This window comes from Cherax quadricarinatus, chromosome 1 (genome assembly GCF_038502225.1).
Source record: "Cherax quadricarinatus isolate ZL_2023a chromosome 1, ASM3850222v1, whole genome shotgun sequence".
Taxonomy (NCBI): domain Eukaryota; kingdom Metazoa; phylum Arthropoda; class Malacostraca; order Decapoda; family Parastacidae; genus Cherax; species Cherax quadricarinatus.
Genome location: NC_091292.1, coordinates 83,513,110 through 83,527,745, shown reverse-complemented (window position 1 = coordinate 83,527,745; position 14,636 = coordinate 83,513,110). Strand labels below are relative to the sequence as shown.

The 14,636-nt window shown below is 39.9% G+C and overlaps 1 protein-coding gene across 8 annotated transcripts in view; it reads left to right on the top strand.

Moving 5' to 3' along the window:
* The window catches only part of LOC128685722 (uncharacterized), a 307,925-nt gene that overhangs the window by 81,980 nt on the left and 211,309 nt on the right, over positions 1–14,636 (top strand). For all 8 annotated transcript variants that reach the window (XM_070083258.1, XM_070083243.1, XM_070083252.1 and 5 more), the window contains 2 exons: positions 5,967–6,110; positions 9,063–9,222. In XM_070083258.1, coding sequence (XP_069939359.1) covers positions 5,976–6,110; positions 9,063–9,222 — 295 coding nt within the window. In that variant the 5' untranslated portion in view covers positions 5,967–5,975. The remainder of the gene's footprint in view (positions 1–5,966; positions 6,111–9,062; positions 9,223–14,636) is intronic.

Genomic DNA, 14,636 nt, shown 5'->3' with positions numbered 1-14,636 from the left:
TGCGCGCACACTGGCTGGCTTGTAAACACTGGCACACAAGGGGCAGTTCAGGCCACATGTGAACAGGTCTCGTACGAATCGTATCGAATACCGGGTTTTCAATCGAATACCGAGGAAAATTTTTTGTGATATGCATTGAATACCGGATTTATCGAATACCGATGCCATCGAATACCAGGGGTCCACTGTATTAACCCTTTGACTGTCGCGGCTGTATATATACGTCTTGCGAGGTACCGTGTTTGACATATACAGTGGACCCCCGGTTAACGATATTTTTTCATTCCAGAAGTATGTTCAGGTGTCAGTACTGACCGAATTTGTTCCCATAAGGAATATTGTGAAGTAGATTAGTCCATTTCAGACCCCCAAACATACACGTACAAACGCACTTACATAAATACACTTACATAATTGGTCGCATTGGGAGGTGATCGCTAAGCGGGGGTCCACTGTATATACTCATAAATTCTAGCGGCTTCAAATCAAGGAGGAGAAAGCTGGTAGGCCCACATGTGAGAGAATGGGTCTGTGTGGTCAGTGTGCACCATATAAAAAAAATCCTGGAGCACGCAGTGCATAATGAGAAAAAAAAACACCAACCGTTTTTTTAATCAAAATGCCGACTTTGTGATCTATTTTTGTATAGTATTTATGGTTGTATTCTCGTTTTCTTGGTCTCATTTGATAGAATGGAAAACATATTATAGAAATATAGGTGATTTTGATTGATTTTACTATAAAAAGAACCTGGAAATGGAGCTCAAAGTAGGGGAAATGTTTGATTTTTGCCGATGTTCAAAAGTAAACAAATGATGTCATTGTCCAATAAATGTCCAACTAGCCATTCTAATATGCAGTCATGAATGGGTTGATGTTATTTACACAATTATTATAGTATTGCAGTAGTCTGCATAATAGTAAATCTTCTATTTTTTGTTCGAATAAAAATTCAAAATAGAAAGCAAGAGTAATAATATCAGAGGGGCCTGAAGACATGACTGATGAACAAAGAAAATGTTATTTTAGAGCCAGGAATGTCTGCATTGTTCATTCTGGACCTTATTTTGAAATTGTCATATTTTTTAATTTTCGTGAAATTGGCCAAATTGCAAATTTCTGATCACGTTATTGGGTAGTTGAAATTGGTAAATGGGCAGTTTCTTGTACTCAATCGATACAAAAAACGGAGTTATAAAGAAATAGCTATGAGTTTGGTCGACTGGAACAATGGAATTAGCCGAAAATAGGGCTCAAAGTGGGCAAAATCGCCGATTTGTAAATATCGCCGAGGTCGCTAACTTCGCGAGAGCGTAATTCCATCAGTTTTTCATCAAATTTTGTTTTTTTGGTGTCATTGCAATCGGAGAAAAGATTCTCTATCATTTCATAAGAAAAAATAATTTTTTTTTTTTTTAAATTTTGCGACACCAGGAGACGCCTTAGGATTGGGGGTTGCGACAGTCAAGGGGTTAATAACGTGGAAACATGATATATACTCTAGAATGAATAAAATATATTGTATGTAAGAAGTAAGTGGTGAAAGTATTGTTGTTGGGTTTATAATGACCACTGAGAGAAGCCGTCCATATTAGTGGTGGAGGAGCCTTCTGCCACCACCACTATCCACAAACAATATATGTACATAATTTATAAATAAGAAATACTTACATTTTAATTTATAAATAAGAAATATTTGCATTTTAATTAATAAGTAAGTTTATTCATGTATACACAAATAGTTACATGCATAGATTATCATACATAGCAGCATATATGTAAAGTACCTAGGATAACCCAAAAAAGTCAGTGACTTATTTCCATTGGGGTCATTTTATATTTACACATATTTACTTTTACACTTACACTCATCTTGGAGGAGATGTTAGTTTAATCCTTTGACTGTTTTGGTCTTACATATACATCTTACGAGCCACCGTGTTTGACGTATATACACTTCAAATCAAGCAGGAGAAAGCTGGTAGGCCCACATGTGAGAGAATGGGTCTGTGTGGTCAGTGTGCACCATATAAAAAAAATCCTGCAGCACACAGTGCATAATGAGAAAAAAAAAACTCCGACCGTTTTTTTTTTTAATTAAAATGCCAACTTTGTGGTCTATTCTCGTATAGTATTTATGGTTGTATTCTCGTTTTCTTGGTCTCATTTGATAGAATGGAAAACATATTATAGAAATAGAGGTGATTTTGGTTGGTTTTACTATGAAAAGAACCTTGAAATGGAGCTCAAAGTAGGGGAAATGTTTGATTTTTGCCAATGTTCAAACGTAAGCAAATGATGTTATTTTCCAGTAAATGTCCAAGTAGCCATTCTAATATGCAGTGATGAATGGGTTGACATTATTTATACAATTATTACAATATTGCAGTAGTCTGCATAACAGTAAATCTTTTATTTTTTGTCTGAATAAAAATTCAGAATGGAAAGCAAGAGTAATATCAGAGGGGCCTGGAGACGTGACTGATGAACATAGAAAATGTTATTTTAGAGCCAGGAACCCTATTTTGAAATTGTCATATTTTTTAATTTTCATGAAATTGGCCAAATTGCAAATTTCTGACCATGTTATTGGGTAGTTGAAATCGGTAAATGGGCAGTTTCTTGTACTCAGTCAGTAGAAAAAATGGAGTTCTAAAGAAATAGCCATGAGTTTGATCGACTGGAACAGTGGAATTAGTCGAAAATAGGGCTCAAAGTGGGTGAAATCACCGATTCGTAAATATCGCCGAGGTCGCTAACTTCACAAGAGCGTAATTCCATCAGTTTTCCATCAAATTTCATTCTTTTGGTGTCATTACAACTGGGAAAAGATTCTCTATCATTTCATAAGAAATTTTTTTTGGGGGGGGTGGAGGGAATTTTGCGACGTCAGAAGACACCTCAGGATTTGAGGTTGCAACAGTCAAGGGGTTAATTAGTTAGTTTGATGGAGGAGATGCTGGCAGAGGTTTAGGGTGGTGGAAGATGCATAGCAGGGCGGCGTTATGTTCATTGGCCCGATACACATCCAACAACATTGGAGAGTTACTTATGCATCGTTTTTCTATTGCTTACTCACTTAACTTACTTGCTACACTGTTAATTCTACACTTTATCGCTGGCTGGCACTATAACCTTTATCAATACCTGCTGCTTTAGTATTGTACATATCATAGAATCACTGAATCACTGCAAAAGGCACATTCTCCCCTCTCTTCCTCCTCCACTTTGGTACTTTGCTATGAGTTTTTTCTTGAATTTCATTATGTTTCTTTCCTTCTTTAACACAGGGCTGGCACTAGAAACTTTCTTTGGGCCCATTTAGCAGTTACAAGCACAAAAAATAATGGAATAACACGTGATCCTGCAGCAAGACTCGAACCTCTGGTCCAACAGACTCCAGCAGGTTATCCACCAATATTAACTGTACCCAGCTGTCGTCTACTTAACTTGAATTCCTTTCTGTATTTGGCAGGAATACATTGATAAGCACCAAGAACCGTAGTCTTCACCACATTATAGTTACTAAAGTCAGTGTCATTTAACACTGATGTAAATTCCTGTGCCTTACCAAACTACACTGTATGCACCAAAGATGCCCAGTGCTGTTCACGCCACCTCAAGGCTCAAGCTAGGTTTTCGAAAGTTTCAAAAAATTGTTCAGGCTCGGCTTCAATGAAACAAGGAAAGCTGTACTGCTTTTTGCAAACTAAAGTCATTTACAGCTTGAGTAAACTGCCTCCTCTCCTTTTCTCTATCAAACTCTTCTTTAGCATATGCTCGCTGTTCCATGATTTGCTCAAGATGGGTTTTTGCCAACTCAAGTGCCAATGAAGCTGACTCACCTTCAGACAACCCCGTCGCTTCAGGCTGCTGGTTTTGCTCAGGGGTTGTGTCTTTTCCCTCTTTTGGCAGGAACTACAGTGGGGATTTATGCTTGGTTCCTGTATGACAGGGAGAAGAAGTCTGATGTGCCATCTCCTCTGCTCGAAGTTTGACGCTTATAAGGTTACGAAGCTGCACAGCAGTAAGAGTGCATTCATACTCGGTGCCGATGGAACAAGCAATTCACCAACATCGCTGTAGAGAAAACTTAGGCAAGTTTAATAGAGTATATATTCAGACACAAGCAATCTGACTCATCTAGGTGGCATTAACCCCAGCATAACACGCTGTTTGCAATACACTCTCAAGCTATGCACTGTATGACTGCAGAATACCCACACGATAGCAAGGCTGACGCATAACAGTCAAAGACGAATGCAGGATATGCACATACAGTAGCAAGGTTGACACGCAATAGCAAAACCAACTGCAGAATACTCACACAATAGTGAAGCAAAGCGAATGCAAAGTTGACACGCAAAACAGCAAGCTATCTACAATCACACAATAGCAAGGCTGACCATAACAAATGCAAAGTTGACACACAAAATTCATGAAGCGTTGGCAAAGCTGACACAATGCCAGATAGCCAGCTATCTGCGATATTACTTCCTGCTCTAACTTCAACTCTAGGCTCATCTCCCTCTCTAAGTCCAGCACCAGATCCAGCTCCCGGACAGGCCCCCATACTACAACCCAGGTGCTCAAAGGCCTCTTATCCTGGGTGTAAAGGGAGCAAAATAAACACAGAAAAACTTTGAATTATATTATCCCTCATCGAGTATAAACAGAAGTATGTACACTATGTACAGCAATAAGCATTAGTGCATGCCATAGTAATCAAGGCAGAACAGCAGCTAAGAGAGAGCAGACCACTGTGCTTCAACCATCAGTAGAATGAAAATGACAAGGGTGAAAAAGTGAATGGTAACCATGTCACCTTCACAATTGCCAGATCCACATGTGATTGGCTGAACCTAGATACTGATCTGACGATGGGGCCCTGTTGGATTGTCAAACCTTTAGTATCTGGTTCGCTGGTTGGTGAAGCAGCCTATGTGAGTGTGTTAACATGCCCCTAAAAAAGATTACATACTCTTTGCATTCAACTGACTGCCAATCAACCGGCCAGCTGCCAGCCAGCCACCAGCCAGCCAGCCGCCGGCTAGCCAGCTGGCCAGCCAGCCTGCCGAAATTACAGTTCCAGAATTTTCTTTTTACTTAAGGCATAGGTTATAGAACTTTCTGGAAGGATGACACTTTCCTCTTGAAAGGGGAGTGTTAATACGACACATCAGTGAATCCTTGTTGTTTGCCGTGCTGTCTGCTCTAGTTGGCGCTCAGTTGAACTGGTGCTCCCACATGGTACTAAGTGGTCCCAGATTTTTTTTAATACTGCACACACTGAGCTTTGAGACCCATTCTATGCTGACCAAGCATCTCAGGCCAGTCATGCCAAATTTGGAGGCAGGAAAAATAAAACGTAGATCTTCACTTGGAGCTCTAGTGGTAAGAATGTAGATCTACATTTGGACAGTTAATGGGTTAAAAGATCAAAACATAATTCACAAACACAGCTAGCTTGTAGGAGAGCAGTGGAACTGAACACACATTCATGAAAGCTGGGATGGTGGTGTCAGGGGATGGCAGAGGATGGCGGGAGGTCTTCCCCGCTGACCCTCAACAAGGTGGCTGCTTGAGGTAAGGAATGGCCGCCACCACTTGTTACATAATGACATAGTATTTTATTCATTCTAGAGTATATATCAGGTTTCTATGTTATTTGTATTGTTTATTATATCAGATGAATTGTGATAGATACATAAGCTGTAGAGTTGATATTAGCGTCATATTCAAGTATTTTGTCCTGCCTCCTGAGAGCAGGAATTCCACTGGAACGGAGTGATGGCATTTCAATTAATTTAAATGAGGGAAATTGACTCGGCATATGAACAGATTGGGATACGAGCAAGGTCACGTAACGGATTAAACTCATAAGCCGAGGTTCCACTGTACTGTACAATAAAAGATAATTTTACCTATACTGTACTCATGTACTTTGGTTAACATTTTCTTTTCAGGCTGGCATTATGGAAGGAGCATTAATCATGGCAGTGGTTGGTTATCTTAGTGTTGCTGCTATGCTTATGCTCATTGATTGCAAGTATGCTATTCTTACGTCAGGTGGCAGGGCAGGTGGCCGATCTATCATCATGGATACTAAGGTACTGTACTATTCTTATTTTACTACATTTATTGTTACCAGTATTTTTTATTCTGTATATCTAAAGATAATCTTATTCTTTGCACTGCTGTGGTAACTGCAGTAAATATATACAGTATAGTATTGTACTTTCATACCCTACTAAATTATTTCTAAAAGTTATAAAATTGAAATTGATGTGCTTTTGTTGCATAGAATTTTGATCGTACAGAGAAACTACAATATTTTTAGTGTATTTTCTTTGCAAATACAGGCATCCCTCTTTGTGATGTAGATACATTCCAGTCCCAAGGTAGCTGTACTAAGCTCCAAGAGGCCATAAGCACTTTAATTCCATATTGTAAGAATCTTCAATGTACTTTGCGAACTATACCAATTACATGATGAATTTATATCGCATATACAGAATTACTGATAGAAATAAAACTTCAGATAATAGTAAGTGTACATAAGCTAAATCTGCCACAAAGGTGGCAGTAAAGCAATTGCAAAGAACTACAGACCGATAGCAGTAACACCCCATATCATAAGTCTTTGAAAGGTTTCTAAGAAGCAAGATTGCCAACCACCTAGATACCCATCATTTACACAACCCAGGGCAACACGGGTTTAGAGCAGGTTGCTCCTGCCTGTCCCAGCTACTGGACCACTGTGACAAGGTCCTGGATTCTATAGAGGATAAACAAAATGCAGATGTAGTATACACAGACTTTGTGACAGCCTTCGACAAGTGCGACCATGGTGTAATAGCACACAAAATGCGTGATAAATGAATGACAGGAAAAGTTGGTAGATGGATCTATAACTTCATAACAAATAAAACACAAAGAGTAATAGTAAACAGAGTCAAGTCTGAGGCCGCTATGGTGAAAAGCTCTGTTCCACAAGGCAGAGTACTCGCTCCCATCCTATTCCTCACCCTCATATCTAACATAGAGATGTAAGCCATAGCTCCGTGTCTTCCTTTGCAGATGACACCCGAATCTGCATGACAGTGTCTTCCATTGCAGACACTGCAAGGCTCCAGGCGGACATCAACCAAATCTTTCAGTGGGCTGCAGAAAACAATATGAAGTTCAACGATGAGAAATTTCAATTACTCAGATATGGTAAACATGAGGAAATTAAATCTTCATCAGAGTACAAAACAAATTCTGGCCACAAAATAGAGCGAAACACCAACGTCAAAGACCTGGGAGTGATTATGTCGGAGGATCTCACCTTCAAGGACCATAATATTGTATCAATCGCATCTGCTAGAAAAATGACAGGATGGATAATGAGAACCTTCAAAACTAGGGAGGCCAAGCCCATGATGACACTCTTCAGGTCACTTGTTCTATCTAGGCTGGAATATTGCTGCACTCTAACAGCACCTTTCAAGGCAGGTGAAATTGCCGACCTAGAAAATGTACAGAGAACTTTCACGGCGCGCATAACGGAGATAAAACACCTCAATTACTGGGAGCGCTTGAGGTTTCTAAACCTGTATTCCCTGGAACGCAGGAGGGAGAGATACATGATTATATACACCTGGAAAATCCTAGAGGGACTAGTACCGAACTTGCACACGAAAATCACTCACTACGAAAGCAAAAGACTTGGCAGACGATGCACCATCCCCCCAATGAAAAGCAGGGGTGTCACTAGCACGTTAAGAGACCATACAATAAGTGTCAGGGGCCCGAGACTGTTCAACTGCCTCCCAGCACACATAAGGGGGATTACCAACAGACCCCTGGCAGTCTTCAAGCTGGCACTGGACAAGCACCTAAAGTCAGTTCCTGATCAGCCGGGCTGTGGCTCGTACGTTGGTTTGCGTGCAGCCAGCAGCAACAGCCTGGTTGATCAGGCGCTGATCCACCAGGAGGCCTGGTCACAGACCGGGCCGCGGGGGCATTGACCCCCGAAACTCTCTCCAGGTAAACTCCAGGTCTCCAGGTAAACAGTGTCCTCCATTGAAGACACCACAAGACTCCAAGCGGATATCAACCAAATCTTCAAATGGGCCACTCAAAACAATATGAAGTTTAGTGAAGAGAAATTTCAACTACTCAGATATGGAAAACTTGAAGAAATTAAAACTGTATCAGGGTATGCAACATATTCTAACCACACAGTAGAGCAAATAAGAAATGTGAAGGACCTGGGAGTGATACTGTCAGAGGATCTCCCTTTCAAAGACCACAGCAACGTATCTACTGCATCTGATAAAAAAATGATAGGATGGATAATGAGAACCTTCAAAACTAGGGATGCCAAGCCCATGGTGATTCTCTTCAAATCACTTGTTCTTTCTAGGCTGGAATACTGCTGTACACTACCTGGCCCCTTCAAGACAGGCAAAATTGCTGACCTGGAGTGTGTACAAAGAACTTTCAAGGCACACATAAGTACAATAAAGCACCTAAATTACTGGAAACAGTTGAAGTCCCTTGATTTGTATTCCCTGGAACACAGGCAAAAAGATACATGATAATATACACTTGGAAAATCCTAGAGGGATTGGTACCAAACTTGCACACGAAAATCACTCCCTGTGGAAGCAAAAGACTCAGCAGGAGATGCAACATTCCCCAATGAAAAGCACAGGCACCATGAGTACACTGAGACAACACAATAAGTGTCAGGGGCCCAAGACTGTCCAACTGCCTCCCAGCATACATAAGGGAAATTATCCATAGACCCCTAGCTATCTTCAAGAAGGCACTAGACAGGCGCCTAAAGTCAGTACCTGACCAGCCTGGCTGTGTTTTGTGTGTCAGTTTGTGTGCAGCCAGCAGTAACAGCCTGGTTGATCAGACCCTGATTCACCATGAGGCCTGGTCTCAGACCGGACTGTGGGGGCATTGACCCCCGAAACTCTCTCCAGGTATACTCCAGGTGAGTTAAATCTGTCGAATACTGTATTGCAGTACAGTACACAGATTCACTCTCTATATTTCTCCAACAGGTACCACTTATTCCGCCAGACTCCTCAGATGATGAGGATGAGGATGAGCGCCACCCTCCCACCCCATCAACAGATCTAACGTATGGAGACGTAGGACTATATGCACTGGGCTCGGGGGGCAAGCGACTAGTAGACATTGCAGTTGTTGTGTCTCAAGTCGGTAAGGCTGATCACTTTCCAAAATGTGACTCTTGTTTAGGCTTTTCTGAGCAAGAGGTTCATTTACAATTTATAAAAACTTATTAACAGTCAATCAGTCCTCACATCTTGTCTTAAAACAACAAAGCAGATTTTAACATTATGCATTTTTTGGTTTGCTTATTTATTATCAGATGTATATATACATGGTAGTATGTTGGTAGACAGCAACCATCCAGGGAGGTACTGGCATCCTGCCAAATGAATGTGAAACAAAAACCTGTAATTGTTTTACATGATGGTAGGATCGCTAGTCTCTTTTTCTATCTTGCAAACATGCAAGGTTTCAGGTACATCTTTCTACTTACACTTAGGTCACACTACACATGCATGTACAAGCATATGTATACACAACCCTCTGGGTTTCTTCTATTTTCTTGCTAGTTTTTGTTCTTGTTTATTTCTGCTTATCTCCATGGGGGAAGTGGAGCAGAATTCTTCCTCCGTAAGTCATGCATATCGTAGGAGGCAGTTACAATGCCGGAAGCAAGAGGGTAGTAACCCCTTCTCCTGTATACATTACTAAATTTAAAACGAGAAACTTCTGTTTTTCTTTTTAGGTCACCCCACCATGATGGGATACGGCCGTTTCATTGAAAAAAAAAAGTATATAAGTAGGTTGGTTTAACTGCTTCAGTGTCAGAAATTTAAAAAAAAAAATTATTCTGAAATGGTATAGAATATTTTACTGAAGGTATTGACACCAAAAATGCAAAATTTGATGGGAAACTTATGGAAATATTCAGGCACAAAGTTGGCAGTCTGGACTCAATTTACTCTTTGGTGATTTCACCCAATTTATAAATAAATAATAAATAACAAAAGGCACAATTCCATGACTGGAACAATACACAAATAACCAGGTCAGACCGAAATGTCGTCGTAAGCTCCTCTCTCCTATGCGTGGGTTATTTGTGTATTCACCCAATTTGACTAAATTTTTAGCTTTTTCGCTAGTATGCCTTCTACTGTATTGATTGAGCACAAGAAACTGCCCATTCATGTATCTGAAGTTGGTAATATGTCCAATTTTATATAAAATGAACACTGTAGTCTTTGGAACCAAGAAAGGAACCGTCCCTCTGTTCATTAATCATGTTCTCAGGCCTCTCCTGTGTTACGCTCACCATCCATTTTAAATTTGAAGTTTTACCCTATTTCTCAGATTTTTTTTTTTTTTTTTTTTTTTTCTCAACAAGTCGGCTGTCTCCCATGATTGGTCACAGTTTAGGGTGTCCCAATAATTAAAATGGGCCTAGTAAAACCTTTAAAACAGACAGTAGCATGTCTTCCATTCTATAAAATAATACCAAGTAACAATCAATAAAACCATAAAAGCTATCCTGGAAGGAAAAGACCTCAAAGTATCTTTAAAAAAAAAAAATTTGAGGTCAGAGGTTTGCTTTTTCCACTTTGTGCTGTGTGGGGCAGGATTGTTTTTATACCATGCACACTCACTACATAGACCCATTCTTTCATGTCTAGGCCAAAATTTACCTCTCACAGCTTAACTGAAGGAACTAAGCTCAAAACAGATATACGTGACCATCACTGGGATCAGTAACGTAGATCTACACAAGAGACCGTGAAAGGGTTAATCTATCATAACCTGACCTACAATAAAATATATTAACCCTTTCAGTGTCGGTCCTGTAATACTACTCCAAAATTCTAGCTCCTTCAAATCTAGTGGAAGAAAGCTGGTAGGCCTACATATGAAAGAATGGGTCTGCGTGGTCAGTGTGAACAGTATAAAAAAAATCCTGCAGCATGTTGTGCACAATGAGAAAAAAAAACTCCGACCATGTTTTTGGTTTAAAACGGCAATTTTGCAGTGTATTTTCATATGGTATTTATGATTGTATTCTTGTTTTTTTGGTCTCATTTGATAGAATGGAAGATATATTACAGAAATGGAGATGATTTTGATTGGTTTCAAGATGAAATTGAGCTCGAAGTAGCAGAAATGTTAAATTTTTGCCGATGTTCAAGAGTAAACAAATGATGTCACTGTCCAATGCATGTCCAACTGGCCAGTCTAATACACAGTCACGAATGGGTTGACATTACAGTGGACCCTCGATTATCGGCTAATCCAGATATCGGCCAATTCGGTTTTCGCCCGCTTTTTTGGCCGAAATTCTATCCTGGTTATCGGCCTTTATTTTGGAGATCAGCCATATTGGATGCATAATAAATCACTCTTGAGCTCATTAAATGTCTTATTTTAGGTTAATATAAACATTTTCATTAATCCGTCTATGATATTTTCTTCAAAACTATATAAGAAACACATTACATAGTACGTGTATATAAAAACATGCAATGTTTATATGCAATGTATGTTTAATAATAATCACTCTTGGGCACATTGTCATATTTTAGGTTAGTATAGACATTTTCATTATTCCATCTATGATATTTTCTTCAAAATTATATAAGAAACATGTTACATAACATATAGCATATTTTTTTTTTTTTTTATTATCACACCGGCCGATTCCCACCAAGGCAGGGTGGCCCGAAAAAGAAAAACTTTCACCATCATTCACTCCATCACTGTCTTGCCAGAAGGGTGCTTTACACTACAGTTTTTAAACTGCAACATTAACACCCCTCCTTCAGAGTGCAGGCACTGTACTTCCCATCTCCAGGACTCAAGTCCGGCCTGCCGGTTTCCCTGAATCCCTTCATAAATGTTACTTTGCTCACACTCCAACAGCACGTCAAGTATTAAAAACCATTTGTCTCCATTCACTCCTATCAAACACGCTCACGCATGCCTGCTGGAAGTCCAAGCCCCTCGCACACAAAACCTCCTTTACCCCCTCCCTCCAACCCTTCCTAGGCCGACCCCTACCCCGCCTTCCTTCCACTACAGACTGATACACTCTTGAAGTCATTCTGTTTCGCTCCATTCTCTCTACATGTCCGAACCACCTCAACAACCCTTCCTCAGCCCTCTGGACAACAGTTTTGGTAATCCCGCACCTCCTCCTAACTTCCAAACTACGAATTCTCTGCATTATATTCACACCACACATTGCCCTCAGACATGACATCTCCACTGCCTCCAGCCTTCTCCTCGCTGCAACATTCATCACCCACGCTTCACACCCATATAAGAGCGTTGGTAAAACTATACTCTCATACATTCCCCTCTTTGCCTCCAAGGACAAAGTTCTTTGTCTCCACAGACTCCTAAGTGCACCACTCACTCTTTTTCCCTCATCAATTCTATGATTCACCTCATCTTTCATAGACCCATCCGCTGACACGTCCACTCCCAAATATCTGAATACGTTCACCTCCTCCATACTCTCTCCCTCCAATCTGATATTCAATCTTTCATCACCTAATCTTTTTGTTATCCTCATAACCTTACTCTTTCCTGTATTCACCTTTAATTTCCTTCTTTTGCACACCCTACCAAATTCATCCACCAATCTCTGCAACTTCTCTTCAGAATCTCCCAAGAGCACAGTGTCATCAGCAAAGAGCAGCTGTGACAACTCCCACTTTGTGTGTGATTCTTTATCTTTTAACTCCACGCCTCTTGCCAAGACCCTCGCATTTACTTCTCTTACAACCCCATCTATAAATATATTAAACAACCACGGTGACATCACACATCCTTGTCTAAGGCCTACTTTTACTGGGAAAAAATTTCCCTCTTTCCTACATACTCTAACTTGAGCCTCACTATCCTCGTAAAAACTCTTCACTGCTTTCAGTAACCTACCTCCTACACCATACACTTGCAACATCTGCCACATTGCCCCCCTATCCACCCTGTCATACGCCTTTTCCAAATCCATAAATGCCACAAACACCTCTTTAGCCTTATCTAAATACTGTTCACTTATATGTTTCACTGTAAACACCTGGTCCACACACCCCCTACCTTTCCTAAAGCCTCCTTGTTCATCTGCTATCCTATTCTCCGTCTTACTCTTAATTCTTTCAATTATAACTCTACCATACACTTTACCAGGTACACTCAACAGACTTATCCCCCTATAATTTTTGCACATAAACATATAAACATGCATATAAACATATAAACATGCATATAAACATGCAATGTTTATATGCTATCGAGTGGAGAGTAAGCATTATGTTTTCACTGATTCAGCACTAGAGAAAACTGTGAATCTGCCGTCTCGCCCAGTAACTGCCCTTCATGTGCGTTTGTTTACAATTATGATGGCATTGAATGGTAGTTGTTAGAAACGATTGAACTCAGTGAACATGGTAATAATATGGCTGTGTAGTGTAATAATATGACTGTGTAGTGTAGCCCAGGGGGCTACACTACACAGTCATATTATTACACTACATCATATTATTGCACTACAGTCATATTATTACACTACAGTCATATTATTACACTCCCATCTCCCTCTCCCCTCCTGCCTTCTTCAATACACCAACAAGAGTCTTCAATAAAGGTATATATAATGTTCATTTATCATTAAAATTTGTGATTTACATTTATTTCTCATTGTTTTCTGCACGTAAAACTATAGTTAATCTTTAAAAATGTATTTTTTGTTAATATTTTTGGGTGTCTGAAATGGATTAATTGGATTTACATTAATTCTTATGGGAAATATTTCGGTTTTCAGCCTTTTCAGATTATGGCCGATAACCAAGGGTCCACTGTATTTATACAATTATCACTAAATCATTAAATCTCATCCCTGGCAACACCCCCCCCCCCTACTTTTCATAGATCTCCACAGAGAGACCGAGTCAGTCCGAGGGAGAGAGAGAAAGAGGCTAAGCTCCTCCCACCAAAACAAAAGACTGTTGCCAAGCACAATTCTCCAGTTACCACAATTCTACCACACCTTAATTTTACTTCTACAAAAGGAAATACAACTTTATAAACTACTTATTTGCCAAGCACAATTCTCCAGTTACCACAATTCTACCACACCTTAATTTTACTTTTACAAAAGGAAATACAACTTGCTCCTCCCACCAAAACAAAAGACTGTTGCCAAGCACAATTCTCCAGTTACCACAATTCTACCACACCTTAATTTTACTTTTACAAAAGGAAATACAACTTTATAAACTACTTATTTAAATTGTGTGTTTATGTGTCTATAGTATAACCTATTATATTGAGAAAAATAGGCTTGACCCAGCTGCCTCAGTCAATAGGTTGATCAGTCCTTCTGACATTTAGAGCAAAGTCCCCATCAATTCAATATAATTAGGTATTCCAGAGTAACTGTTACTTATAAATACATGTTGGGTCCTATAGCCCCATAACACCCCCACCTCCAGACGAAGTCTCACAAAAGCTAGCTGTGTCCCTCAGGATACGGCTAGTAAAAGTATATTGCTTAAGTCTGAAGGCGGTAA